Source organism: Podarcis filfolensis (assembly GCF_964270895.1).
Source record: "Podarcis filfolensis genome assembly, chromosome: 6".
NCBI classification, from domain to species: Eukaryota; Metazoa; Chordata; class Lepidosauria; order Squamata; family Lacertidae; genus Podarcis; species Podarcis filfolensis.
In genome coordinates this window covers 68,936,263-68,962,166 of record NC_139609.1, presented here as the reverse complement: position 1 = coordinate 68,962,166, position 25,904 = coordinate 68,936,263, and the positions used below count along the sequence as shown (strand labels likewise).

Below are 25,904 nucleotides of genomic sequence, written 5' to 3'. Positions count from 1 at the left end.
CTTCCCCCAGTTTTAGGAAATTCCCTCAGAAGACCAAAGCCGACTAAGAGAAGCTCCCGAAGAGCGCCAAATGCCCTTTCGCCGTTCATATCCCCCCAAACGGGACGCCCAAAAGTTCCCGCACACTTTTCTTTCCTCCCCTCAGCCGCGCGCTCGCCGGGGAAAGGAGCGCGGAATGGCGGCGGAGGCTTCTCCATACTTTTCCCTGCGTCTGGGGCCCAGCCCTGCGCCCCACCCAGCTCAACAGGTAGGGAGGCGAGCGGTCGGACAGGGGATCCTCTCCGTCCCGAAGTTGCTGGCTGGGATCCGACGGCCGCACTCACCTTTCCGCCATGTCCTCCGCTCGGGCCGCGCCGCCCGGGCTTCCCTCCTTGTGCCCCTCCGGCTGAGCGAAGGCTGCTGCTGCTCCTGAGCGAGTCGGGATCAGGATGTGAAACCCGATCCCGCCTGCTGCCGCCGCCGTTGCTGCCCCTCCCGGCTTCCCGTGGAGCAGAGGGACCCCGCTCTCCAGTCCCTCTGGTGGGGAAAGCCAGCTCAGGCCTGGTAGTGAAATCTGGAAAGGAAAGGGGACCTGGGATTAAACATTAGCGAGGGGCCGCGGGAGTTTAGTGTGCTAAAAGCGCTTGTTGCTCCTTCCCCGAGTCGGCGAAGCTTTATAGACGCGGCAGCAGACGGTCGGTTCTCCTTCCCCGTCAATCGAAGGTCACGCTTTTCAGTACTACATGCCCAAATCAAAACCACCTCAACTTGTAAACCGTTTTCATAACCAATTTTTTCACTAAGAGGTAGTTGAAGAGGAAATATTTCATTTCTTTTTGCTCTTTCAGAGCATGTTTATTTTATTTTATCCGTTTTAATGATTGCCTAGACAAGAAGGCGGTAATGGTTATTCTGGATTAATAAGAAGCAAAGTGTCTTTACACACAGGCATTCTACTGCGTACATTAGTAAAGAAGAGGTATTCGTGGTTCAGTGATCACAAACAAGGATTAGGCATGAACTAAGTTTGGGAAATGTGTGGAAATGTAACTTTGGGGATATCTTTATAACTTGGTTCAGTATTGCCTCCTTTTTACTTCAGATTAGATTATGCAAACCACTTGGTTCTGTTCTTGCAGTCTTTAACATAGAGGGTGGGTGGGTGGGAATCTCAACATTCTTATTCCTATAAATAGAATAAATATAAAAGGATAGTTGAAGTAATTTTGGGGATACCGAATCTATATTAAATGATCCACAGGAAAATTATCCTAACTTCTCAGGTATACACTGCGCTATCAACATTACAGTTCCCATATGAGGAATATGGAAAGCTATTTCACCTTACTGTTTTGAACATTAAGACTCATGTCAGAAAATACATGCACAAAATAATGTGTATGTGATGGTATAAAAACGGTAAGTACCAGTTTGATGGCAATATATTGTCACACTTAAGGAAAACATCTAATATATATGATACATACCTTTGCTTTATATAGTATGGAACTTTCTTTATAGGAACTTTATAGAACTATGTCACTGTGAAATTAGGATATTTCATACAGTTTATTGGGAACTCTGAACATAAAATAATTTTCTCCCTTACCTTAGAATTATTCTGTATTATTTCCTTATGAACGGCCTAATAAGGAGGATGTGTTCCCCAATTAGTTTTCTGCCAGAACACTGCTCATCAAGCAACAGGGTTGTCATGCTTGGAAACAGGTGAAATAAAGTATTCATTGTGTTCTATGGTTTATGGGATATAGAGCGCCATATACTGTGTTCTATTGCAATAAGGCATATCTGCATTACTAATATGAGAGGAGAGTGCTATGTGTGGAAACCCCAATGGGACATTTATTGAGACTCATTAAACCACAATAATTCAGGCCAGCATCCTATTCTCACTAACAAGGTCTAATGGCCTTGAAGAAGTCACTTGACAGCCAACTTTCTTCCTTAGGAAAGCATGCCAATTATTGTGGACTTCTTTCAAATATAATGCAATTGCAGCCCCTGGTGGCAGATCTTTCCAATTAAATTACAACTCTCATCTAGTTAGCCTGGCATTTTTTTTTTTTAGCGTCAGTAAAAACTTGAAACTAACTTTGGCATATTCTGCATAAGAAACTTTGAGATCCATATACTTTGATAAACTGAACCCCTCAAATATTTATTCCCATTTTGGGAGACTCACTAGAATTGTTTTTCAGGGGCTTTGAAACAGAATGCTATAAATAATATTATATTTGTTCAAGCATGCAGTTAACAGTATCTCAAACAGCATAGATCACAATCCTGTAGATTGAAACATACAAATATTTAAGCCCCAATATTACAGTTGTACCATATACACTGGTGGGGGACATGCCGTGCTCCTTCTGTGGTAGTTTGTCCACCTTTGGTTCCCACCCTGCACTCAGCTCTCACCTGTAGCTCCTACAAGCTGCCAGCATGCAACAGCGGCCACCCCCAGGTAATGGTTTGACTGGCCGGCTAAACCAGGTGAGAGTAGTCAGTGGGTCTCAAACCCTCAGTGAGTTAGGGACCTCCCTGCATGCAAAGTCAAGCTGCAGCAGATTGCAGTGGACTTGGCCAATAGTGGGTTCAACTGTCAATAACATGGTTTCTACTTGTGCTGTAGAGGGGAGTGACAGGTAGATGGGGCCTGGAAAGGTAGCCCATTTAGGGCAAGGAAACTCTGATCCTAAACCTCTGCTGCCTTGTGGGATATCTTCAGGAGAAAAAAAGGCTAAGGAGTAAACCTTACACAAATCCGGACCGGAGTCCCTAAGACAGTTGGATGGTGTTTTATACGCTACCTTTTGTCAACTCCTGCAACCAAGCTGGTGACAGACACAGTGCTCTGCTTTCCTTTGCACCACATCAGCAAGGCAGAGAGGGCGGGTGTTATCATCTGAGCAGGCCAGGACCTCCATACACACTGCCTAGGCTTGTGCCCCAAGGAGCTCACGTTGGTGCTGCTAATACAGCTGTTTGACTTCTTTCTTAGAGGCACATTCCACTGTCTTTCGAGACAGATTGATGCCAACAATTATTCTCTGACTAGGAGAATAAGAGAGGAAGCTATCCCAGAAGAGCTTGCATTTGGTGCCAAATTTAAAAGATGACAACTTGCAGAGGAACAATCGGGTGTGCATTCTAATGGTCCTCATTGGTCCTTTGAAATTGCAGCTTTACCTGTCCAACCTGACCTGATATCAGATGTGGTGACAGATGTAGGAAAGGTTGGTGTGACTGGGGAAACATGGTATTGTGGGCCAAATTAGGATTTCTGGTGGGATTAATATTGTCTGCAGGCCAGAAATTCACCATGCCTGTAAGAGGATAAAGTGTACATGTACCAACATGTAGCATTGTTACCAGACCCACCGAGTGCCCCTATTTTCCAGGGACGTCCCTGATTTAGAGAAGCTGTCCTGGATTCTAATTTGATCCCAGAATGTCCCGCTTTTCCTTAGGATGTCCCTATTTTCACCGGAGAAATATTGAAGGGTATAGAGTTATTTGACCCCCAAGCCGTCTGAAGGCAACCCTGTAGGGAAGTTTTTTTTAATGTTTAATGTTTTATTTATGCTTTTATATTTGTTGGAAGCTGTTCAGAGTGCTGGGACAACCCAATAAGATGTGTGGTGTATAAAAAATAAAATTAGCATCATGGAATGGGACGTCCTTATTTTCATCGGAGAAATGTTGGAGAGTATGTGTTACTGGAAGAGCTCCAGTACTTAGTTGCTTTTAAAAAATGAAATAGCTAGTTTATAAACTTTGTTGAGGTTCTCAGTGCTGTTGTGCTTTTTTTGGATATCATGTGTATTCTTTGCTTTTTAGTGGTACACTTTGTGCTTTGGTAAATTATTTATCAGGACTTAGAGGAGTCATATTGTGAAATCCTTTTGAATCACTGGGTACTATCTTATGTGCAATGAACTGTAAACAGCTCAACCAGGACATTCTTTAAACTATGTCTGCCTAGATTTGGTTAATAATTTTAAACTGTTTCCCCTCTGTGTGAGAGGTTTTGTTTTTTTAACCCTCTGGAATAGGCAAGGAAGGAGAAAAAAGGATTGCCTCAAGAGCTGGAAAGCTATGGTTTATTTTAAAGAGAAGATAGAATTGTGTTACACAGTTCTGTATGTTAAATAATTCAGGTTTCCCCCTAAATGCCTCTTAAAAGCCCACAAAAGGGAAAACAGCTTATTAGGGTATTTATCATACAGGAGAGTACAAGCCGTCCAAATGAAAATGACATATTCTTATAGCTGCCAAAGCTCCACCCTGCCCTATGCTTTGTCTCATAATTCATAAATCTCTTGCTCTGGATAACTTGTGCATACACCAACACAGGATGAAATAAAACTGCTTAAAGCAGCTTTGCTTCAGACAGATCCTTGTTGTGTCTCCTGTTCCCCTACAGCTTACCCTGTTTAATTAAAAACCTCCACAATCTGTCCAGGGATGCTACCCTCCCAGGGATAGAGCCATTTCTTAGGGATGAGCTTGGCCAGCTGCTACCTGGCCTATGTTCAAGTCAAGAGCCAAGAGACTGGTTAACTTAAAAAACAACAACTAAGGCTGTAGTCCTCAGCTTTTTTTTTTTAAGTGCATCCCACTGAATGTAAAAATAACCAGTCAGCTTAAATAAAAATAAACATCCAATGTTTTAATTTTAAACATATATTATTACTTCATTAATATAACACCATCATCAGGAAACAATATTTTCCCTAACTTAAGTTGTAATAAAACAGATTATATGTAAAATTGTATTAATTTTCTTAACATAATAACATCTTTGTTTCTGTGCTCATCTGTATGAATGTGTTTAGTTCAAATTCTAATTATGTGTTTTGTATCTGGCTTTACACCAGTAAACCATGAAGAGGCGATTTTGGCACTTAATCAGCATATTAATTAATAAGTAATTTATTTATTAATTTTTTTAAAAAAATCACAGGGTTGTATCCAATGTTGCATGCACTGAGTTCCACTCACAAAACTGGACTTAGCCTTCCTCACCTCCCTTTGTGCCCCCTGCCTATTTTGCTTTGGAGGGCCCTCCACCTTCTGGATTTTGAGCGTGTGCTGGGGGCTGCAGGGAAAAAGAAATAAGGGTGATGTTCTGTTGAGTAAGTGGAAGTCTGTTTTGCAAGTAGAAAAACAGCTTCAAAGACAACTGTAATAAACAAAAATCTGCCCTTATTCCCATATGGGGGACACAAGAGCCCTTACAGAGCCCTTTGTAGGTTCTCCATCGGTCGGAGAAAATACAGAGGCCAACCAGAGAATATTGAGAAGCAAAGCAGCTAATAAGCCTAATCTTTATTGACTGTTGCAACAGGGTGCTCCCCTCACACGCAGGAAAGGAGGAGGACCCAGAACCAAGGTGTGCCTGCCCTTATATAGACATTTAAAATTCCCTGCCCTGGAACTCAAGATCACGCCCCAGATACATCATACCTACATCACAGAAATCTGAGTGCGTTATCTTCTGTCTGGCAGGTTACTTGTTAATGGTCAATTGATTGGATTGCCTGGGGAGCCTGGCCAGTCTTTTGTAATGATAAATACTTAGTTCCTGAGCCAGGTCGCCCTATTCATACACAGACATACCCTTAAGACAGGATTTGTGAACAAAAAGACAATGGGGAGGCTTTTCCATTTTGCTTCGACCTTGCAGAGAAATATTTGAGGTCAATTTGGGAGGCATAAAATGGTGTCAGGACTTTTTCTGTGGGGTTATGAACATTTATACAGTGGTACCTCGCAAGACGAATGCCTCGTAAGACGAAAGAGTTTTACGTTTTTTTAGTTGCTTCGCAAGACGAATTTCCCTATGGGCTTGCTTCGCAAGACGGAAACGTCTTGCAAGTTTGTTTCCTTTTTCTTAAAACCATTAATACCCAGGGTGCATTGCTTGAAGAGGTGCAGTTCCGTGCTTCGCAAGACGAAAAAACTTGCAGAACGAATTAATTTCGTCTTGCGAGGTACCACTGTATGTATGTGTATGTGTGTGTGTGTGTGTGTGTGTATATATATATATATATATATATATATATATATATACATATCACAACTTTCCATCTTCATTCATAAGCATAAGCATAGGAATATATTAAGTATATACTTGATTCCTTTTCTACTGTTTTATATTTAGCTAAAGAGTTTCCTTTTAATTCTCTTGTTTGTTTTCAACCATTTGTGTACTCATTGGTTGAAACAAGCCGGTTTTATTATCTATGGTTTGAAGCTGTCTTATTTCAAATAGTAATTAAGATTAATCACTTTAAAGTTTGGATGTAACACAAAACTGTGGTTTATTGAAAATGAAAGCCAAAGGTTATAAATTCCACTTCATGGTTGCGCCAGAGGAGAAGAGGGGAAGATGGAGGCTGTGAACCTGAGGCTCACCTAGGCACATTCTTGACACAATTAACCATAGTTCAGTGTCATGTCTACAGTCAGACAGTTAAATTCCCACAATGGAAGCTAATCATTAGGATATCTCCCACCCCACCATGAAAAGGCAATCTACTTGCATAGCCTGACATGGCTGGACAAATACATTTTAGTGCTTTAAACAAAAATGGTTGTGTGAGGGAAAGAGACCCGCAGCCCTGCAGATTTAAGAATGAGCAAACTGGAGTTTTCTGTCTGGAGTTAACTGAAACTAGGACTACAGCCTGGGGAAAGTGGTATATGTAGACACAAGTTGCTCTTTGCTGTTATATTTGTGGTGATGCTATTTGCTGAAGCTGTGTTTTTACCTCCACGGTGCTTGTGTATTTGTAAATAAAGCAAATATTACAAAGGTGCTATATGTCTCCAGTACTCCCTAATAAAGGGAAACTATAACCTATAATTCTACTCCTAGAACTTCTGACTACTTGTGAAGGTGGGTCAATCAAATCACAGTAGCAGCATACAAATGTCACATTCTTTGATCTTCCAAACAATGATTTTGGAGGATTGGGAAGAAGCCATGTGCACCAAAGTGTTTTAGTATTGAAATATTTCCAAATATATACAGTGGTACCTCGGGTTACATATGCTTCAGGTTACATACGCTTCAGGTTACAGACTCCGCTAACCCAGAAATAGTGCTTCAGGTTAAGAACTTTGCTTCAGGATAAGAACAGAAATCATGCTCCGGCGGCGCAGCGGCAGCAGGAGGCCCCATTAGGTAAAGTGGTGCTTCAGGTTAAGAACAGTTTCAGGTTAAGAACGGACCTCCGGAATGAATTAAGTACTTAACCTGAGGTACCACTGTAAACGAAAACAGCTTCTTGTCTCCAGGAATAGCTGATATTCAAGTTATGAATACGTTTGAACAAATAAAGTACCAATGATACTGTTTCCCCACACCAAATACTCGTTTAGCCTTGATTATGTTATATTTCCCAGTTATTCCAAACCCATTTCCATCTTTCCTCTGAAACAGAAGTGATCAGTATTTTATTCCATTTATTTTGGAAGGTATTCACTGTATTATTTAAAGAAATCAACATACCAATGCTCCCTGGAAGGCCTTTATTATTATTATTTTTTAAAAAAACACCATAGTTTATTGCTTTTTCTTAAAAGAGAAAAACATATTGGAATAAAACATCAACCACCCCTACGTGAATTGCAGAGCGAACAACAAAAGGAAAAGGGAAAAGAATTTGCAGCCATTGAAATTTGTCAGTCTTATTAAATAAGTGTGTCATACAAGAGACTTCCATGTGTTCTTGGTGGTTTGCAACCATGTTCAGTGGATGTTGCATACACAATAAAGTCGTACCATATTATGTAGTCGGTGGTGAGTCTTTACTAATTCATATCTCCTTTAAATGTGTCATTAATTTGTCCTTGATGATTAGATCCCATGTCTGTGCAAGCCATACTTCAATTAAATCCACATTAAGTGTCCCCCAGTGCGGTGATTATAGTGGCTGTTAGTAAGTTCATGATACACTTTTTATCTGAGAGGTCCCTGAAAGGCCTTTAGTCCTCTATTTAACAAGAGATTTTTTAAAGGGCAAAGTTTTCTCAATGGGCCAGAATTTCTCAACAATGTTCTTACTGAATGCCTGGTTTGTTAATACTGAAACAAAGGAGCCTTAGTGATGTGGTTCCCTTTTTACCGTAATTTGCCATATCCTCATACTCTAAGTTTCTGTGGTCAACTGTTTCTTGGCTTCACTCTTATACAGTGCTACCTTGGGTTAAGAACTTAATTTGTCCTGGAGGTCCGTTCTTAACTTTAAACTGTTCTTAACCTGAGGTACCACTTTAGCTAATGGGGCCTCCCGCTGCTGCTGCACCACCAGCATGCAATTTCTGTTCTCATCCTGAAGCAAAGTTCTTAACCTGAGTTACTATTTCTGGGTTAGCGGAGTCTGTAACTTGAAGCGTCTGTAACCCAAGGTACCACTGTATATGTAATTGTAATACTGTAAGCCTGCCACTTGCATCCATTTAACATTTTTTTGCCATGTGCATTCAGCTTTACGCACATGGCAAAAAAATTAAGATATTAAAAGGGGGTGGAAAGTGGGTGGGGTTCTGGGGAAAAGACTTTGGCAAGCCTATCTGCTATTGAACCCAATGGATTTTGACAATACACAATTTTGCCTTTAGACGCAATTCCTGGAATGTAACCTCTGTGTAAATTGTGGGCCTACTGTAATTCTTGTTCTATGTATCAATGGTTCTTCTCCCCTTTTCATCAGATCTTGAAGGTCCTTAGCTTTTTACTTGGTCTTTTCCCACTTGTAGCTGTCTTGTAATAATAGTAATAATTCCCATGCCAATAATCTGCAGCTTTGCTTATCTTCTCCTAATTTATCACACTCTGTTTAAACTCTCTTCCTGCTTGCAACTGTTTCTCTTGCATGATTTTACATCAACTTAATCCTTCTAAAGCTGAACTTTAGTTTTACTATGTTTTTATATGTGCTGTAAGCTGCCCAGAGTGGCTGAGGAAACCCAGCCAGGTGTGTAGGGTATTATTATTATTATTAGTATTATACCCTAGATCTTATAAACTTCTGAGTATCTGTAGCCTTTTCTCATTTCACTCCACCATTACGCTGTTTTTCTATTTTCTAATTTATTCCTACATTTTCATTAAGTGTTCCTGGACTGCTATAATTACCTAAATTAATGACTTTGATGATATTAATCAATATGTTGTATATGAGAGACTGATAAAGCTTCTGCCACATATGTCTAATTAATCTTGCTAAAAAATGGAAACACAAAATACAGAATTTAGATTTATGAAGTAAAATGATTCACCAGCCATTATTGGGCATGCTACCAGGTTTACTAAACTAATTATGTGACTCATACCTCCAAGTAAGAATTATTATGGCATCAATGCTAATCCTACTTACCTGGGTGTAAGCCTTATTAATTCTAAGTAAACAAGGTTAGGATTGTGGTGTAAAAGAGAATGTCTAGCATTTGAATTTCAGGAAGTTTGTGAATGCTAAATATAATTTTGATTTTCAGTTAACTTCCATTGTCTTTTGTTTGGGATTTCAATACAGAACATTAAATACAGTTGAGTAGGTATATCAGGCAATAACGGAAATATTTATATAGAATTACATTTTTACATATACTATGTGTAAACCACTTTTAAGATGGTTTAAGTGCAATGTATGGTGTGGACGTGACATTTGTTTCATATTTTCCTATATAGAGTTACTTCACATCTCCTAATGAACTGTTGATCGTGTGTTAGCATTTAGTTGTGGCAGCTGTTTGTAACAGAACACATCTCTGGCAGAATCCAGAACAGATGTCCCAACAAATGCCCACTCCTCTTTATTCCTCTCCCCATCTTCACGTTTATTGCTATGCTTTTTAATTTTCCTCTAAGGAGTCTGTCCCCATTCTTCATTAGTTCTTAGCCATTCTCTTTATGGAGTCTGCTCTGGAAAATACACAAATTCTGTGAAAAGCAGGTGATCCAAGATGACCATTTGGTGGACTATCTCTGTTTCCCCCCTATCCCCATCATGGCATCATGCCTAAACATTTACCCAGGATGTGCAGGAAGAGCAGTGCCAGTGGTGGCAAGCTAAAATCCATATAAGTTTAATTCTGGATACATATATATGTCCAAAGCAAAACTTCTTAAGTAGTAAACAAAATAAACAAAAACTGTTCTGTTTGGTCTTTGCCTTTTGGTGTCATTTTTGTAGCATCTCAGAAAAAAGCATCAATTTTTAAATCAATCAGTTGATTATAATCAGGGGCTTCCGGAGGCGGCGCGACCGGTAATGGCTGCCTTCTCCGAGTAAGGAGAAGGGAGCTCCGCTGTAAACGGGTCGTCCGCTACGGCGAAGCGGAGACCCATTCAGGAAAACCACAGGTGGCAGAAGCCTGTGGTCTCGGGACCCGGCGGGCGCCAGAAGCAGCCCCCAAAACGCTGAAGGGACCCCGTAAGGGGCTCCGGATCGCGGAGGGGGTAGCGGCGCTGTGGGTCGTTGCGCAAACAGCGAAGTGAAGCCGCGTTGCTGTTGCCGGTCAGCGCTGTCCTTTCTTCCTGCAACTTTTCTGAACTTTGGAAACTACAACCCGTGAGTAAATTTGGACATTGAAAACTTTCTGAAACTTTTGTCAACTTTCTGAAACTTTTTGAGAACTTTATGAAACTTTTAAAACTTTTTTAAAAAGTTGAAATCTGGCTGAAAACGGAGTGAGGATAAGCAGGAAGCCCATCTCCCGCTATACTGAACTTTAAGCAAAGAGCAGGAGGAGTGGAGACAAAAAGTTATGCGTTAACTAAATGCTGGCACCCTGTTAAAGCAGTTTTCTGAGTGAAAGACTTTGAGCTATTGACTTTTGCTGGTCATATTCGGGGTGCATTGATATCCTTCTTCTGTGGCACCAGTGGATTATAAAATAAATAAGAATCTCTGGTGCTGGAGCTGCCTGGATGAGCACCAGTTTGCAACTTTGGATACATTGAATTCAGGTTTTGAAACATTCTGAGTTGGAACTGGATACTTTGAAACTGTTGCAGTCAAGGCACTGTAGGAAACACTGTTTTGCTTTAAGTTTTACTCTGCTAAAAATAATACATTGTGGAGGCGATAGACATGGATTTAAATTTATAAGTTTAACTTGGATTTGATCTTTTCCCTGAAGACGTATTAAGCTCCCTCTAGAGGATTTTGGACTTATAGCAGTGACTTTGTTTTACTTTCCCTTTCCCGGCCTCTGTTTGACTATTGTATCTGGGACTCTGCTTTCTCATGGGAACAACTTGGATTGACCTTGGATTACAGATAACTTTGGAATGAGTGGCGCAAGGAGAAGAGGAAGGACTAAACAAACAACTCTAACTTTATCTGCAGCCTCACAGCGTAGATCTTCTGTGCCGGCCTTGCCTTCCACTTTGCCTCCAGACATAGAGGCGGCCTCCCTAATACAGGCAGGGGAGGGTGAGACAGAGGAGCTGCACCTGGGAGATATGGCTTCAGGGACAAGTAGCTCTGTCTTGGAGAAAATTTTGGAGAAACTGGAGGCTCTGGACAAGAAGGCTGATTTGCATACAGCTAAAATTGAACAGAACACAGAAAGCTTGAATAAGCTGACTGGACAAGTTGCACAGAATGCCCAGTCTATTGGAGAATTAAAGGAGGCTGTAGGTGAAAATCGTAAACTGGCTGAAGATACTAGTCAAAGATTGGAAGAACTTGAGAAAGAAGTAAGACCACTCAGCAAACAAGTTGGAGAACATCAGATTTACTTTTTGATGACAGAACTGCGAAACAGGGAGACCAACTTGAGGATACGGTCAATACCAGAGGTGGAAGAAGATAATTTTATTGAATTTCTAACTAAGGAATTTGCCAAGTTTTGGAAGTTAGAGGAAAAAGACTTTAAAATTGTATCTGCTTTCAGGCTTGGCAGAGTCAGAAGGACAGAGAAGCCCAGAGATTGTTTGATAACACTGAGATCAAAGGAGGAAAGGGACAAGATTTTGGGCCTGCACTACGAAAAGTCACTAGACATTTTGGGTAAGAGAATTGAAATCTACAAGGACATTCCTAAGCAGTTGCTGGACCTTAGATCTAACTACACGGAATTGGCAAGACTGCTGAGAAGCAACGCAATTATCTTCAGGTGGGAGTTTCCACAAGGATTATCCTTTACCTACAGAGGGAGAAAGATCAAAATCAAAACAGTGGAAGATAGAGACAAGTTTTTGGGAGCACACGGAGAAGACCTCCACAAAGGACTTGGATTGCCAGCGCCAGAACTTCCAGGGGAGCCCGCCCCCTCGGATCCTCAAGGACCGGAGAACAAGGTACCACCCCAGAAAGAATAACCAGACCTATCCAGGATGTCTCTGCAGCTTTTGAGCTGGAACATAAATGGCTGTAACAGTCCCGAAAAAAGGTCTAAAATTTTTCATATTTTAAAAAAGGAACAATTGGACATTATATGCTTACAAGAAACACATGTGATTAGGCTCCATAGAAAGGTGTTAATAAATAAAAGGCTTGGTCAAGAATTTATATCATCGGATACAGTTAAAAAGAGAGGTGTAGTGATCTATGCAAAAGAGAGCCTTTCACCAAAATTTCTCTTTAAAGATGAAAGTGGAAGAATCCTCGCAATAGAAGTACAGTATCAAGGAGAAAAAATTTTGATATTAGGAATTTATGCTCCAAATGAAGGAAAATCGGATTTTTATAAGAAGTTGCACGAGACCATGCTGGATTATCTGGATTACAACAACGTCATCATGATGGGGGACATGAACGGGGTCGTATCAACAAATATGGATAAGTCACAGAACCAGAACATTACTAAAGAGGGAAGACTACCTAAGACCTTTTTTGAAATGACTGACAATATGGACTGGGTTGACATCTGGAGAGTTAGAAACCCCCTGGGAAGAGAAGGAACATTCTTTTCTGAAGCTCAACTGACTTGGACACGAATCGACCAAATATGGATAACTAGAAGTCTGGCACCTAAGGTGAGGAAGGTGGAAATCTGCCCCAAAACATGCTCCGACCATAACGCCTTGAGAATGGATATGACATTGATCCCAATCGGCTCCTTTAGATGGAAGATGAATGATGGCCTGTTTAGAGACCAAAGAATTGTAAAGAAGGCCCAAAAAACCTTAAAGGACTATTTTGAGATTAATTTGAACACTACGGTGGAAAAAAGAACTATCTGGGATGCAAGTAAAGCTGTGATGAGAGGTTTTTTGATTCAACAGAATTCCTTAAAGAAAAGACTGCAAAATGAAAAGAAAGATAAAATTCTGGAAAGTATCAAAGAGTCGGAGAAGAAGTTAAGATCTAACCCGAAGTCCCAACCGATTCTGAGAGAAATTAAACTTTATCAGGCGCAATATTCCAAGCTGATAAATCAGGAAATAGAATGGAAGATTAAAACAATGAAACAAAAAACTTTTGAATCGGCAAATAAATGTGGGAAACTGCTAGCTTGGCAGTTGAAAAGGAGACAAAGATTAAATACAGTAACAAACTTAGAGGTTGAAGGAAGGAACATTCAGAACCCGGGAGAGATTAGAAAGTGCTTCCAGAGGTATTTTAAAAAGTTATATACTCAAGGGCCACAAGATGAAATAGAGATTACACAATTTTTGGAGAGAAATGGATTAGCAAAGCTGTCAGAAGAAAATAGAACAATTTTAAATGGCAAAATAACACGACAAGAGATTGAACAGGCCATCCTGAGTCTGAAACAGGGCAAATCACCAGGGCCAGATGGATTGACCTCTAACTACTATAAGACATTGAAGGATTATTTGATACAACCTTTGTTGGAGGTCAGTAATGAAATAATGGAGGGGAAGAAGGCGCCTGAATCGTGGAAAGAAGCATTTATCACATTGATTCCAAAGTCAGAAACTGAAAAGACACAACTCAAGAATTACCGTCCCATCTCCCTTTTAAATGTGGATTACAAAATATTTGCAGATGTTTTGGCACGAAGATTTAAGAAAGTTTTAAGTGAGATAATCCATAAAGACCAGGCAGGCTTTCTCCCGGGCAGACATATGTTTACTAACACAAGGAACATCATAGACATATTGGAACTTTTACAAACAAACATAAACACTAAAGCAGTTTTAATTTTTATAGACGCGGAGAAAGCCTTTGACAACATATCTTGGAAATTTATGAAGGGGAATTTAAAAGAAATGGGAGTGGGACGGGGGTTTGAGAACGGGATTGAGGCAATATATTCAGAACAAAAGGCTAAACTGATAGTTAACAATGTGGTTACAGAAGAGTTTAAAATTGAAAAAGGTACACGACAAGGCTGCCCGATTTCCCCATTACTGTTTATTTCGGTTCTGGAAGTGCTCCTGAATATGATTAGGGGGGACCGGTTGGTGGAAGGGATTCAGGTCGGAGCGAAACAATATAAACTTAAAGCTTTTGCAGATGACCTAGTTCTGACATTACAGGAGCCGGAGTCTAGTTTGAAAAGAGTACTACAACTGATTCAAAACTTTGGTCGAGTGGCAGGATTTAAGTTAAATAAGCAAAAAACTAAAGTTTTGGGGAAAAACGTGACAGATATTGAGTTGGAACAGCTTCAGAAAGAGACAGAACTAAATGTGGTTAAAAAAGTTAAATACCTAGGGGTAAACATAACAGCAAAAAATCTGAGTTTATTTAAAGATAATTATGAAAAATGTTGGTCAGAGATTAAGAGAGACTTGGATAGTTGGTCAAGACTAAAACTTTCTTTGTTAGGCCGAATAGCTGCCATCAAGATGAATGTATTGCCAAAAATGTTATTTTTGTTTCAGACACTGCAGATTGTAGACAAGACAGAGTGCTTCCGGAAGTGGCAGAAAGATATTTCTAAATTTGTCTGGCAGGGCAAAAAGCCCAGAATCAAATTTAAAATATTAACAGATGCGAAAGAAAGAGGGGGCTTTGCCCTGCCAGATTTAAAGTTGTATTATGAAGCTGCAGCTTTCTGCTGGTTAAAAGATTGGTTACTTCTTGAAGATACGGATGTCTTGGATTTGGAAGGTTTTAATAATGCGTTTGGATGGCATGCATATTTATGGTATGATAAAGCTAAGATAAATAAGGCCTTCAAGAACCATATTGTCAGAAAATCAGTTTTTAATGTCTGGACAAAATATAAAGACTTACTGGAGAATAAAACTCCGAGGTGGCTGTCACCCCTGGAGGCTAAGGCTCGGAAAAGAGCCAATATGGAGGCCAACTGGCCAAAATATTGGGAGATAATAGAAAAGGATGGTGACAACTGGAAATTGCAGAGTTTAGAAAAGATGAGAGACAAAGTGCGAGACTGGTTACACTATGCTCAGATTAAAGAAGTGTTTAAAAATGACAAAAAGCTAGGATTCCAAGTGGAAAAGTCAAAGTTAGAAACTGAACTGTTAGAACCTAAGACTAAGGTACTTTCAAGAATGTATAACTTGCTGCTGAAATGGAACACACATGACGAAATGGTAAAATCAACAATGATAAAATGGGCGCAGGATATTGGGTATAATATTATGTTTGAAGATTGGGAAAGGTTGTGGACCTCTGGGCTGAACTTCACTGCATGTAATGCGTTGAAGGAAAATGTGATGAAAATGATGTATAGATGGTACATGACCCCTGTTAAACTGGCTAAAATATACCATTCGTCTGATAGCAAATGTTGGAAATGTAAGGAAAATGAAGGAACATTTTTTCACCTCTGGTGGACCTGCCCTAGAGTGAAGGCCTTTTGGGAGAAGATATATAATGAATTAAAAAAGGTGTTTAAATACACCTTTACTAAGAAATCAGAGGCCTTTCTCCTGGGTATTGTCGGCCAGAGTGTGTTAAAAAAGGACAGAACATTCTTTTTGTACGCAACAACAGCAGCAAGAATATTAATTGCCAAGAATTGGAAAACTCAGGAGCTACCCACTGTGGAAGAATGGCAGATGCAACTGATGGACTATATGCAATTAGCCGAGATGACCGGCAGAATTCGAGACCAGGGAGAAGAAAGGATGGAAGAAGACTGGAGGAAATTTAAGATTTATTTACAAAAATATTGTAATTTGGCTGAGTGCTGAATTGGATGCCAGTGCAGACAATTGTCTACCATTAAATTAGATTTAAGGCTGAATTATATGTCAAACCAAATTAAGATTATTAATTAAGATGAGTTAAATGATAATTTGTTTGAAATTAATTTAATAATGATGTAAGTGTATGCGGGAGGTGTGGGGGAGTCCCATGTAACAATTGAGAGATGTTAAATGGACAATGATAAGTGGTGCTTATCTAATATATGCTTTATTTGAAAACTTCAATAAATATATTATAAAAAAAAAAAATATAATCATTATACGTGGTCTGCTGTAAAAAAGATTTATCAAGTGCTACTAGCAGATTAACTCCTCTTTAAACAGAAGATAATATACACAAGTCAAGTAAACATGGGATTTATTGGATGATATTGATTGCACTGAAGGAAGGTGAAGACACCTAGGCCTGAAGTCACCCCCCACCAAAGCAGGCTCAAATCATTTTCTCAGCAGCGAAGCATCAGAAACATTCCGCTCTGCTGTAACAAAGGTAGAGAACAGTCCATTGTTTCTCAGGCCTTTCTCATGCCTTCTGGCCTTGCTAAAGAACCACATTGCAACTTGCTTTCTGTCCAGGAACCATGCCAGAACAAGAGATTGAAATATATCTGAACACTCTGAAATTCCCCCCCTTTCCTGGGAAGGGCACCAAGAGTCCCAAGACAGCTTTCTGTTCATGCTCAGAGGAACTCATGGGGCAGGACTCTGGAAGGAGGAGGAGGGATCTGGAAGGGGTATATATGCTTGTGCACATGATTGTGAACTCGTGCATGCTTTTTGTGACTTATCACACTTGCTCCTTCTACCAGTTCATGGATGGTAGAAATAAAAGCCTTTTCTCCGAAACTGTTCCTTGAGTGTCTGTTGACTCCCACTTCCCTTTCCCAGGCGCAATATTTTTCCCACCCGATGGCAAAGCCTCATAAGGCTACAGCACAAACCAAATGAACAAGGCACTTTTATGGGAGTTGCCAACATGGCCTACCAAAACATTCCCTTTTTAAAATGCTATTATAACTTTACCTTTAGCTCAGCATGAACATTATCACATTTAACTTATAATATTTATAGTATATAAGTATGTGTACTTTCATAATTATATTGCATTTCACTGTCCAAATAAGTAATAACATGTTGGACTTCAAGGACTTAATCCTGATATGTAAATATAGTTCTTAATCAGTATAGGTCTCTTTCAAAGGTACTAGCAGCCCATACGTATAATGAAATGTCAGGGAAAATTAAATTTGCAGTTAAATTATTGAGCTTACGATAATATGCCCACTTACCTGGGCGTAAGCCCCATTGAACTCACTGATACTTACTTCTGAATAAACATGCCTAGAATTGCACTGCAAAAGAATTATGCCTGGAATGAGATTATTTTTTGACCCATAGGCTCAGCACTTAACCTTTGAACCTTTTATTGTGACGCTCGCAGAGCCTTCTGTTCTCGCGAGAGTCTTAGGCCCCTGAGGGAGACGGTGGTTCTGAATGAGGCTACACAAACAACACGTTACTCTCGCGAGTTACTAGGCGCGTTTGTGCGAGACGCCTTTCCTCGCGAGATGTGCTTGGCGGACACCCGCCATTTGCACAGCATCCAGCCCTCTTGTGCCGAGATCTCGCGAGAGCCCGTGCGGAGAGCGCTGGGTGTCCCCATATCTCCAGCACGGACCCTCCTCCAAGCAGCAGGACGCGGCGGGCGCCATTTCAGGGAGCAGTCGTTTCTGCTAGAGCCGAGTCCGAATCTCCTCGTTGTGGAACTTCCTCGGCTTTGGCCTTATCCGTAAAATATATTTTGAGGCCTAGATTTTCCCCATCTCTCTTTCCCGTCGTTGACGGGGCAATTTTGCCGTTGGGGGGCCTACTTCCCCACCGCCCGAAACATCCGGAGCCTGAGGTAGTTGCAGCAGCCGCCCTCCTCACAGACACCTGAGCTAGAAGCGGGACCCCCAGCAGCGCAGGTAACTGCCTCCGTCTCTTTGAAGGCCTCCTTTTTGAGGGGCGACTCGAGGGGCCGCGCGCTTTCCGTAAGGCCCGGAGGAGGCCCTGCTTTTGCGTTGGGCCTTCTAGGTGGCGGGCCCGTCTCGTTCCCTTTCCCCCTGGAAGCGTGCGAGCCCGGCCCGACAGACTCGGTGTTCGGTTTTCTGAGGCACGGTATTCGCCTCTGTTTCGCAACGAGTTGCCAGTGGCTGCGGGGTGGGGGGAGGGTAGGAAGGGGAAGTCGACTGGGACTTGGTTATAAGGAATTGGCTTGTAGTCTTAACACGTCGGTTTTCATGGACCCGATCGACTTTACTTCAGGGTGATCGGACCACTTTCCAAAACACAAGATTTCTAGCCACGTTTTAGTTCATATGTTTTCGTGCCAAGCGCCATAAAACTTTGTGTTGTGTGTTTACGAAAGGTTGATGCAATGAGCTAATAAGGGCAGTTAATAAAAAGCCGACGTAATACATGCTGGAAGGAGAGTAGGAAAACTTGTTTTCTTTGTATTCCCCCCCCCTCCCCAGGCATATTGGGAGGAGGAATGAACTCCCCCTTTTCTGCAGAGTTTGTAGTTTGTTTAATTACAAAAGCATGAAAAGCCTGTAAGTTTAAGAGTTAGAATCCTATTAGGATAAATGGATTCATTTTAAGTAAAGTTTTCCATTTTATCATTCTTAAATTATTAAACCATCAGTTGGCAACCAAACAGAACCTTTATATTGAATAAGATCATAATTCAATTTTTTTGTTATGTAGTTTATGCCTCTTCAAACCACATCTGAAAATTCATATGCCAACACTTCCTTAACATTGGTCTACTCAGAGTAGACCCACTGAAATAATGAGACTTATTTGAGAATGATTAACATATATTCTCCATAGGCATGCCCCTGCACTGGTACAAGCCCATTGCATTGGGCTTGAGCAGTTATTTGGATTCTGGTCTGAAAGTCCACACTTCACACAAGCAAGGGATGAAGCAGATTGTTTCTAATGTTCAGTGAAAAGTAAATAGCTATGCTATTGTTAGGATAGCCACACTTACTCATAATTTTCCATAAGCATGTAAAGTCATTATTGTGACACGTTTATAATGCTTGACATCATCGTTCACTCTTCTACAAAGAAAGAAAACAGACATTTGACTGGTTTTTTGATAGAGGGTCTTGGATTCAGTTTTAAGGGACTGAAACCGTTGACTTTAACAAGCTTATGTTATGTTTCCATTTTCAATAGGATTATTTGTTTTGAAAAAGTTATGCTTAATGTAGCAAATTTTAGACAATGTCAAAATGTGTCTCAATAAAAATGTGAAATGCTAGAAAATTGCAGCGTTCTTTAAAAGTTGAATATCTTGAATTACTTGTGTAATCAGTTTCTTAACCCTTAATTATACAACTTATTTTGGCATACCTGCCCTAAGTTAATATGGATGCCTGTATGTCCAACTTGTACAATCGGACAGTAATATTTTGCATCTTGTGGCTATCCAAAATCTCTTTAGCAAATTTAAATTATTTTATATCATATTTCAGTCTTCCAAAAGGGTCCCCAAGAACAGCTATGTTTGAACAATGAGCTATACTCACTAGCAATCATTAACTTTGCCTAACCTTTGGGCAGTATTATTCCTGCACTGTATTGGTGTTAATGTAATGGGAGGCAGAGAGAGAATGTAAGTTCTTGGCTTAATTAAGATTTCACCAGGTATTTTCAGCCTCATCTTAGTTACCTGCCTCCACTATTTCAGGTTTGTCTAATAATTTAGTTTGTGGTTTGGCTTTGTTAAATTATAGTAAAAGATCGGTCAGAGTTAGGTTTTTGAGTTTCGTGCATTTTTCAAATTTAAACTGGGATAGATTAAATTTTGGCCAAACCTGTTTTTTGCGTACAATAATTTCCCTTGTGCCAGCATGTTTTTTGCTTCTGGGGATTTTCTCATGTTTCTGAGTTTGCTTTACAGAGAAGAAATTGGTGTACAGTATCTTAAAATTTATGTTATTTGTTCTACATTGGGTATTTCTGGCATGGCATTACCATTTTACTTACTGGCACATCTTTAATAAATGCAAACTTGAAAGACACTTTTCCCAAATGCATCCAACTCGACACATGCTAAGCAAAATACATACCTGTTGGAAATCAGAAGTAATGCAAAGCAGATAAGCTTGCACTAACATCACTGTACACATTAGTTAGTACTCTCCACTATCTTTAACTTCACTAGTTATCAACACAGTGTTGTATTCTCTGAACTCTCACACTTAAGCAGTGGAACTTCCTCTCCCTTTCTTTCTCACATGCCCTTCAGATTTGCTCTGAGGGCTCCCCAACAGTGTTTGAAATACCCCTGGCACGTTTTGCGACTGGCATGGGTCCAATTGTGACCATATGGAGATCTCTGGATGCCAGGCTGGCAACTGACATCTCCATCTGGCTGGCCCCTCCAGCTTTCTTTACTAGGTATGCAGAAGAGCTTTTTGCATTTATATCTCACCCTTTTCTCCAAGGAGTACATGGTTCACCCCTCTTCAGTTAATCCTTACAACAACCCTGTAAGGTAGGTTAAGAGGCTGTGATTTGCCCAAGGTCACCTAGTGAGCTTCATGACGAATGGGGATTTGAACCCTCATTTCCCGGATCCTAGTCCAACACTCTAACAAGTACACAACACTGGCTTCCTGGAGTGCTTCTGCTTTGGGGCAGCTATATAAATTAAGTAGGTAAATAAATATGGGGAAAGCAAAATATCCCTTAGGGAAGCATCTGAAATACTTTCCTTGAAGCTTCAGTTGTTTTATTCTGAACTATTTTATTTGATGTTTTCATGTGCTGTAAACCACTTTGAGATTTTTTTCTTTAAAATATAAAGCAGTACAGAAGGGAAATGAACAAAAAGTAACAAAAATAATAAAATTCACTGCAGGAAAAAAGGTACCTAGACATTCCTATGTGGCGACCATAACCCAGGTTTAAGATGGCATTTGGTGATTAGTTTACATTTCTGAGTTTCTAATGCTTCCCCCCCACCTTCTGAAGGAGATTTGGGGGTCTGCATGTGTGAACAGGAGAGGGAGCAGTTTTGTTGCACAAGTGGGAGTAATTACGTGAGTGCAATTATTATGTTGCTTTCAACACTCTTTGAAACCCCTAAAACAATATTACTGTGCTGTATAAAAGCAGTCATAAAAAAAGTTCAGTGTTAGAAATTGAGATATGAAAGCTTGGAGCTAAATGCCACGTTAAACCTAGGTTATGAGTGCAGCTACAAAATGTTGAATCACACTTTTTTAATAACAAGAATACAAAGCTGAAAATGAACTGCAGCTAAAATATTATGTTCATTTTTCACATGGTCTAGTCCTTCCCCTGCCCACCCTCTAATGTTCTTAAGAGGGTCTTTTCTCCATTCTTCAGAGAGTAGATCTACCCATAATCCTTATTATAACAAGCTCAGGATTGCTGATACCTTGCAATTGGGGAATCTGCAACAGCTGATTCCATACGAAATATTTTCTGGGATAGTTTAACTAATCTGTTTCGAATTTTTGACCCAAGGAGTCAATGATTCATGGCAGATTTCAGGTGATGGGAAATCATCAGATTCGGGAGGAACTTCTAATCTGAAGCTCTATTGAGCTTTTTTTCACCACAGGGATGTTTCTCCCACACCCTGGAGGTAAGGCAACAACACAAAATGGCTTCCCTTTTATAATTCTGCATAGCTGTATCCACTGTTGATTTTAGGGAAATGTTTTCCATCAGTCAACTTTTAACCTTGAGCAAACAGCATTTACAGTAACAAAATGCTCAACCAAAAATGTTAGAGCATTCCAGGGACAGTTTTATGGGAGGGTATATGCATATATGCATTTTCAAGAGTTCATTTTTCAAAATGTGGTTAAACAATTGGAATTTCTAGATTATTGTTATTTGTTACATTGAATTGATAATTGAATTGGTTCCAAAAGTTTGATGTTAGTGCATATCTGGTTTAACAAGAGTATGAAATGCTCTTGCTTGTTTTGCTTTCAGCAGTTGCTTGGAGCCTGCAGCATCTGTGTTCTTGCCCATTGACAAAGTCTGGGCTCTCCATGATAGAGAAATTGAGAGAGAGAAACTGTAACCTGAGCTGAATATCACATTTATTTTAAGAAATCTTTACCTCTGTTAGTCAGAAAGCCAACAGAGAATTATAATAGTTTGTTGATTTTGAAAGTCAAATGACTTGGTGAGGGGTTTTCAGCAAATTATTATTTTAATTACACAGGTATTACTGGAGTAATAAAACGTATTATGGCTATTTGGAGAAGGGATATTTTAGTATGTTTTATTAGCAAATATGCTTCTGTTTATGTATGTTGGGTAGGTATTTACAAAAGTAATTTACAAACATGGGAACCGGGTTTACTTTTTCTCTGGATAATAGGAAAACTGCGTAGTTTTGTGTTTGGCTGAATGTGTACATGCTTCCAGAGACGGTGACTTTTTGCAGGCATAATGCTGAAGCCGTGCTTTAGTGTTACAGGATTAAGCCTAGCCTCTCTTTGAGCTCACACACTTCCCTCTCCTCCAGCATAGCTACACCTAGGAGATTATAAATTATCACTTGGAATTTTAGCTGAACTACAGTTTAGCATGTTTGAACCCTAAGCTCTGGTAAATCTTATCTATAGTTGATGAAAGCCAGCCTGCTATGGTTTAAGGTTGGCTTGTTTCCATTAGCCATAGTTAAAATTAATCACAGTTGGTCCAGAGTTTGGTAAAACAAAAGCTAATGTTAATCAAAAATGGAAATGAACGCTTGTGGACACTGGTACCTTTCATTTGCACTAGAGGAAGAAGAAAGGGTGTAAAAAGTACGAAGAAGCTTGGTTCATTCACTTTAGCAGTGTTATGTCAAAACTGACCTAGAGTTTCAAGAATGTTCAGAATATAAATCTATGAATCATTTGGAAGTGTGGACTGATGCAACTTTTGTCACCATCAGAATCATCAAGCTCTTAATTTTTGAACTAGTCTGGATTAGTACATGCTTGACTAAAGGAACTTTTTCCTTTTTCTAGGTGTCGTGAAAAATGGCTGATGATATTGATATTGAAGCAATGCTTGAAGCTCCTTATAAGAAGGTGAGAAAATATGCTAATAAGGGCTTTATCACTATTCATTTAGCATTATTCATGAAACTACTGCTGAACTGTAAACTAACATCCCCGGAGCCCTCATGATTTATCTTATTGGACGTGCGTTACGTGTATCTTACGAGTAACTATATGCTGTTAATGTAATTATATTGTGCAGTAGTTTCACTTCAGCGTGATGAATAAATGCCCATCTATCTCTCTTTGTAGACTTGCCTAACGATATCTCACCTCTACTCCCATGAATTCACCTTTGATTCCAGTGTGAACTGTCAATCATAAGGTAGTAATTGAGTGACGTATCGCTGTACCGTGGTCCCCCTAGGTAAAAACAAAAAAAACAAACAAACGGAAAACACTCCTAAAAACTACCAGCTCAATTTTGGATTAGCAACAAGGTGAATGCAGTGGTTTGGGCAAATAGCAGGGTTCCAAGAATAATCTCTTCCCCAAGTTCATGGCAAGCAAATACTTAGACTGCTTAATGGAAGAAGAGTGACCTCTTTTTTTAAAAAAAAAAAGATAGACGGGTGATTAATCTTTAACAGAACAGGAGGCAATTAACTGTTGTGCGAAAGACCTTTCCAAAAATTCTTGGATCCCTGAATAGTTCACATTTTAGTAATAGTAAAACAAAATATTGTTGCAGTCTACCGTTCGTTGTGAAAGAGTACTCTTCTATTTATTTAATTTAGCAACTTTGATATAATTTTCTACATTTCTGAATATTTAATACCTAGCTTCTAGATCTAAACAGGCAGCAAATGTATTTAGTTTTTCACTGGATATTGGTGAAACTATTAAATTATGCATGCAGTAGCACTGGCTTCACAAATCTATATACAAAAAATTAAGTAATGTAGCAGTTGAACTCATGGTGTAACTGGTGTGATAACTACAATAAACATAACAGCAACTATTAGTTCATTTTGAAGTATGTTTAGTACAGCTATGCGGTATGAGTTTTGAACAAGTGTTTGTAACCTTTTAAATTTTCATGTGTAGTTTTATGTAATATTTATTAGCTATGTAACATTTTGAAACAAATCATAATTTGTAATGTTAAGAATCTTGTGTGCTAGTTTAACATGGATATTTTCCATGTAAACAGGTATGGAAATAGGGAATATTTAGGCTGGACTGGTTGGATTATTGATGACTGACTTGGGAGTCGACGTTACTAAAGCAGTGTGAATCCCTGTTTGCTTCAGGGCGAGATGTGTGACAGAGGTGGCATCAAGCTCTTACAGTCCCAACCCTCCAACGAAAATGGGCGAAGATCTCAGGACTGGCATCGGTCACAGGAAATCGATAGTGGCTGGCTGCTAGCATGGCCACTTGGGGCTTAGGCAGAGATATAGCCTTGGTACTGGTCAAAGGGATTATAGTACATGAAAATGTTTTAAACGTGAAATTTCTTTTTACATTTTATTTATTTAACCACTTGAGTGCTGAAAACTTCAGGATAACTTTAAAGTCACGTAAGGAAGCTTGTACGATTTAAATATATTTTTTAATAGTAATTCTTGTATTTGTAATTGTATGACTTAACTATAAGCAACAAAGTGGTTAAACAAGTCTACATTAACTAGTAGCACTCCATATTAAATGTAAAATAATTTTAGTATTAAAATTTTTGTTTTGTATTTTCTTATCCCTATTCCCATTACCCTTTTGACCACTTGAAATGTTTCCACTTCGTCCTCACGATGTTCTTCTATCAACCCTGCTTAGGATGAGAACAAATTGAGCAGTGCCAATGGCCATGAAGAGCGCAGCAAGAAGTAAGTATCCATTGGTATTACTGAATTTGTCGTTATTCCTAGGAAACATTCTTTGGCAGCCAGGCCATCTTCCCTCAGTAATATTAGTGTTCTTCAGTTTTTAAGCAAACAGAATATTTTACTCCCAACGTCAACTTTTGAAAGAGACAACTGGAATCCTTGTTCAATTCCAAAAATTTCTGCCGGGTCATCTTTCAAAAGAAATTAAATACAGCTAAATATATAGTCTATGACAGATACATAATTTTAGATTTTTGTAACAGTTTATCTAACTTTTAAAAAAACAGTTAAAAGGTACATTAAAAGACTGATGGCATAATATGTCTGCTCAGAAGTAAGTTCCATTGCGTTCATTGGTGCTTATTTCCAGATATGTGGACATGGGATTGTAGCCCAAGTGAATCTGGTATGAACTTTTTAAGGTAAATTTCCAAATGGAATAAATTTGACTGTGGAATCTTGGGTCACAAGAACTTGTATTGTTGAAGCACCTTGGAACTAATTTAGGCTAGAATACCTATCTTTCTGGAATGTTGAGAAGTATGTGTGGGTTGGTTTAAGGTGACTTTTAAGCTAATTCTGTAAGGTTGGAGTCACCACAGAACAGTCTTTGCCTCTAGTTCCAGCCAGTCATGCCTCATAGTGGCAGGACAAAAGAACAGTGTTTGGCAGTATCTTGATAAGCTATTTGGAAACACAGTGAGAGTTGCTGGTTTCCACTAGTTTCTTTCCTCTTCTAGAAAATGGAAGCAAAATATTTTAATATAACAGAGAGGGCTAATGAAACAGAACTGGAATAGTTCTAAAAACTAAATTAAATAGTTTTCCAGTGAGATGATCTGCTTCTTTTAAATAAAAGGGAATCTTGGGGTCAACTTG

General features: G+C 39.6%; 2 protein-coding genes across 23 annotated transcripts in view; one reads left to right on the top strand and one right to left on the bottom strand.

Annotated features, from left to right (window-relative positions):
* Nucleotides 1-17,429, bottom strand: part of LOC310764230 (rho GTPase-activating protein 39-like) — a 101,596-nt gene extending 84,167 nt beyond the window's left edge. For 2 of the 5 annotated variants that reach the window (XM_083617678.1, XM_083617679.1), the window contains exons 1-3: nucleotides 17,398-17,429; nucleotides 5,026-5,098; nucleotides 324-553 (exon numbers count right to left, since the gene is read on the bottom strand). In XM_083617678.1, coding sequence (XP_083473804.1) covers nucleotides 324-553; nucleotides 5,026-5,098; nucleotides 17,398-17,414 — 320 coding nt within the window. In that variant the 5' untranslated portion in view covers nucleotides 17,415-17,429. Of the gene's footprint in view, nucleotides 1-323; nucleotides 554-5,025; nucleotides 5,099-17,397 lie in introns of those variants that run through there. The other 3 variants (XM_083617682.1, XM_083617684.1, XM_083617680.1) reach the window with 3 other exon arrangements.
* A 305-nt stretch (nucleotides 17,430-17,734) lies between these two features.
* The window catches only part of RBM39 (RNA binding motif protein 39), a 32,308-nt gene continuing 24,138 nt past the window's right edge, over nucleotides 17,735-25,904 (top strand). For 4 of the 18 annotated variants that reach the window (XM_083617721.1, XM_083617737.1, XM_083617726.1 and 1 more), the window contains exons 1-4: nucleotides 17,772-18,075; nucleotides 23,167-23,229; nucleotides 23,452-23,524; nucleotides 24,976-25,025. Coding sequence is in view for 4 of the 18 variants with exons in the window: in XM_083617719.1 (XP_083473845.1) it covers nucleotides 23,179-23,229; nucleotides 24,976-25,025 (101 nt within the window). In the remaining 14 variants the exon portion in view is untranslated. Of the gene's footprint in view, nucleotides 18,076-23,166; nucleotides 23,230-23,451; nucleotides 25,026-25,904 lie in introns of all 18 variants that reach the window. The other 14 variants (XM_083617722.1, XM_083617736.1, XM_083617725.1 and 11 more) reach the window with 7 other exon arrangements.